Here is a 3,567-nt window from a genome sequence, read left to right as displayed (position 1 = left end):
TTCGAAATGTACTAATGCCTCTTCGACAATGAATAATTATTTTCGCGAGAGTTCTCATCGAGAAGTTCTCGCGAGAATCCATTGTTTGCGTAAAGTTCCTTATTTTTTGATTGTTATTGTCGCGAAACGCCGGAACCGAGTCTTCGTATCGCCATTTTTAAATATAATTTATGAGATTACGAAAAATGCGTCCGTTTTTGCCTGCGAGGTTTTACCCGATAGATGATAACACTTGTATTAAGCACAATTTGTAACCACATCTGATTTTACAATGTTTATATATATTGATAATCTATCGGGCGGTCTTAATCTTCCAACGCAGGAAGAGATACGCGGCAATTCGCAGCACGACAAAGATGAGCAGAAGAGCGAGAATATCCAAAGTGAAGTCAGCGTCAAGCATGTCCAATTCTTCCAGAGTCGTCTCTGGATCCTTGAAGTGGCAATATACCTAAAATGCACAAAAAAATTCAGCAACGCCTGTCACAGTCAATATTGCGAATGCAGCATTTAAATCTACCTGAAAACACTTTAGTTTCTCTCGGCCGAAGCCATAAATGGTCAAAGCGGTTCCCTCGAAACCATATCTGATGTAACTGAGGTACGTAATCCATCGTAGATAGACCGGAATTGCGTCGAAGCTGACAAAGAATCCTGAGAAGAGGAGGAAAGGCACTGACATCACCGGCGCGAGGAACACGCCGTTCTGTACGTTCATCGCCGCACCTACCACGAGACCCACTGATTGCGCAACAAAAGATATCAATAAACAAGTGCCCAAGAACATAGAAAATCGCGTTAAATCCGCTGGCTGACTCGTTAGGAAGTACACAACGGTGACGTATAATATACAAAATATAGTCTGAAAAGCAAAGAATGAGAAAATAATTATTTATTCCTTTGTGCAACTATATGTTATTTCTTTTCTGTCGTTATCCGATAAATCTTACTTGAAACGGTAGATCCGAAATAGTAATCGCCAAATAATACGACTTTAGAGAATACCATCTGTTGAAGTTTTCTTTCAAAAGTACAGGCAGTTCTAGCGGAACTACAAATAAAAAAAAGAAATAAGTAAATGATTTATAAGGATAATGTATCAATGTTGCTCTTCGCGATCGCAAGGTAGTGTAAATTACAAGCAACTTACAGGACAGAATTGTGATTGTCATGGAAGTATACATGAGGAACAACATGTTGAAGAACAAGAAACCCAAATTACTAAGTACTTTGGCGCCATCGTTTCCGATATCATAATACAGTGCGCTGATTAGTCCTGCTACTAGAATGTGAGCGAAAAGTCGGAGATACATGAGAGTCTGCAAAACATATTAGAAGAATATATATATATATATAGGTATTAAAATTAAACAATATATAAAAATTTGAAGATACATTAGAGATGATGAATATTTCATAGATAGATTCGCGCAACCTTAAAGCTGCGAATATCATAAAACTCATAGTTAGAAAGGCGAGTAATCTTTCTTTAACACCTACCCAATCTCTACGACTGAAAAGTAGGGCGCGCTTCAGAATGATGTAAAATTGCTTGAATTCGGACGTGGGATATCTCTCAGATGTGACTACGATTGATTCATCGAGCAGAGCTATGTTAGCATTGTCCTTTTTATCCGAATCCATTGGTATTGCCACATCCAACGCTAAAATATCAATTTTAATATTTATATTGTCTTATTATATTGTCTATATGTCTTACTTATATTATATTGCCTGTTTGTAGCGTATTTTGCTATGACAAATCTACGAATTCGTCAAACAGTTCTTTGTGATCATTATACATACAGCGTTACAGTTTCATTTTTATTTTCCCAGGCAAGTATTTTTAAAAATATGGAAGATACGGAAAAACGTTTCAAATAAAAGTTTTATGACTTCGAGGACGATATAATATAAGATGGTGTCATTTATTTGATCTGCTGTCGTCAAAGAGAGTTAGAGCAAGATCGATCTTATGGATTTTTTGAAAATCCTAAAATCCCTTATTTTTCATTACATATTCCTTACCTCGAAAGCTTTTCTAAATATTATAATAAAATATTTTTTCATAAATAGTTATTCTCGAGTTACAAGATTTGAGTGGTGGAAAAATTTCGCTGAAATTATTTCACATTTTGGAACACTTGCCAGCAAAATTTTAGCATTTCAGAAAAATTTCAGTTTAAAATTTCAGCGATTTTTAGTTAAAAAATTCATTTCAACAAAATTTTAGAGAAATTTCAATTTCAGCGATTTTTTTAATATATTAGCTGAAAAATTCAGATTCAGTGAAATTTCAGCAAATTTTCAGCAATTTCATTGAAATGTTCTAAAACGTGGAATAATTTCAGCGAAATTTTTTTACCAGGGGAAAGTTAGTAAGTATTACCTAATCGACGCGACGGCTAAAGCCTTTCAAATATTATTCAGAGTCACGACAATATACAAGATCAAGGTAATGGGAGTTCATACAGCACAGAATTTGCAACAACATCGCTGCAAAATCTCTGCAATATTGCTGCATCTTTTATGCAACATTGTACTAGGGAGATTTCTCCTATTTTCATTTTTATTGTAAAAATAAAAAAAAGAGAAATAACATCTTATCTTTACATATGTTGTAAAAGTTATGACCTTGAAAGATATTAGCAGTTGAAAGATATTAGCAATTGGGTAATGCTAAACCTTGGATAATATTAATGCCAGCGATACTGTAATTTTCAAGCCTTATAACTCGAGAAATACTTTATGAAAAAATATTTTATTATAGTTTAAAAAACTCTCAAGGCAAGGTCACAAAAATAAAAAATGGAAGATCCATCTAAAAAATTCAAAGTGACCTTGTTCTGTTTTTGACAACACAAACACGGCACTATCTTAGATTCCCCTCAAAGTCATAAAACTTTTGTCTGAAACATTTTTCCATATCTTCCATATTTTTTGAATTTGCCTAGGGAAATTAAAATGAAACACACTGTATAACCTTTTGTGGTCCAAAAAAAACTATTTCTTGAAAGTAAGCGAAGAATTATAAGTAGGTAACTCGTCCTAAACTTTATCTAATCGGCTGATTTAAACATGATTTTAACATGAATCAAAAAATTTTTATTAATTGAAGAAATTATATATATATAGATTTTAAAAATATAGTTTGCTGATTATAATTGTATATAATTCATATATAATATATTTCATATATAATATAATAATAATATTATATTGTATATAACGATAATGAATTGATGAATTATATGATAGATTGACGATTATTGAATTTAATTCCACATAAGATCACAAAGAATTAAGATCTAATCTAATTAAGAAAATATAATCAGTGAATAAAAAGAAAACACTCATGCCACAGAAGCTTGTAACAATAACGTTGCAGCAATGTTGCTGCAAGCTGCAGGCAGGATAAATTTTTGATGCATAAGATTGTGTTTTATATATATATATATATATATATATATATATATATATATATATATAGTGTGTGTGTGTAGTAGTAAGTAAGTAACGTTAAAGTTAACGTAACGTACTACGTTTACTTATTAATATATAAGTAAG

At 32.2% G+C, this 3,567-nt stretch overlaps 1 protein-coding gene across 1 annotated transcript in view; it reads right to left on the bottom strand.

The window, feature by feature from the left end:
• Window positions 1-292: 292 nt before the first annotated feature.
• LOC105626034 (ATP-binding cassette sub-family G member 1) overlaps window positions 293-3,567 on the bottom strand; it is a 26,856-nt gene continuing 23,581 nt past the window's right edge. The window contains exons 7-11 of the mRNA XM_012207347.1: window positions 1,501-1,664; window positions 1,151-1,319; window positions 951-1,051; window positions 521-862; window positions 293-451 (exon numbers count right to left, since the gene is read on the bottom strand). Of these exons, the coding sequence (XP_012062737.1) occupies window positions 293-451; window positions 521-862; window positions 951-1,051; window positions 1,151-1,319; window positions 1,501-1,664 (935 nt within the window). The remainder of the gene's footprint in view (window positions 452-520; window positions 863-950; window positions 1,052-1,150; window positions 1,320-1,500; window positions 1,665-3,567) is intronic.

The sequence above is a fragment of the Atta cephalotes genome (genome assembly GCF_000143395.1).
Source record: "Atta cephalotes unplaced genomic scaffold scaffold00004, whole genome shotgun sequence".
In the NCBI taxonomy this organism is placed as follows: Eukaryota; Metazoa; Arthropoda; class Insecta; order Hymenoptera; family Formicidae; genus Atta; species Atta cephalotes.
Note: the sequence above shows the minus strand (reverse complement) of the source record. Positions and strands in the feature narration are given on the sequence as shown.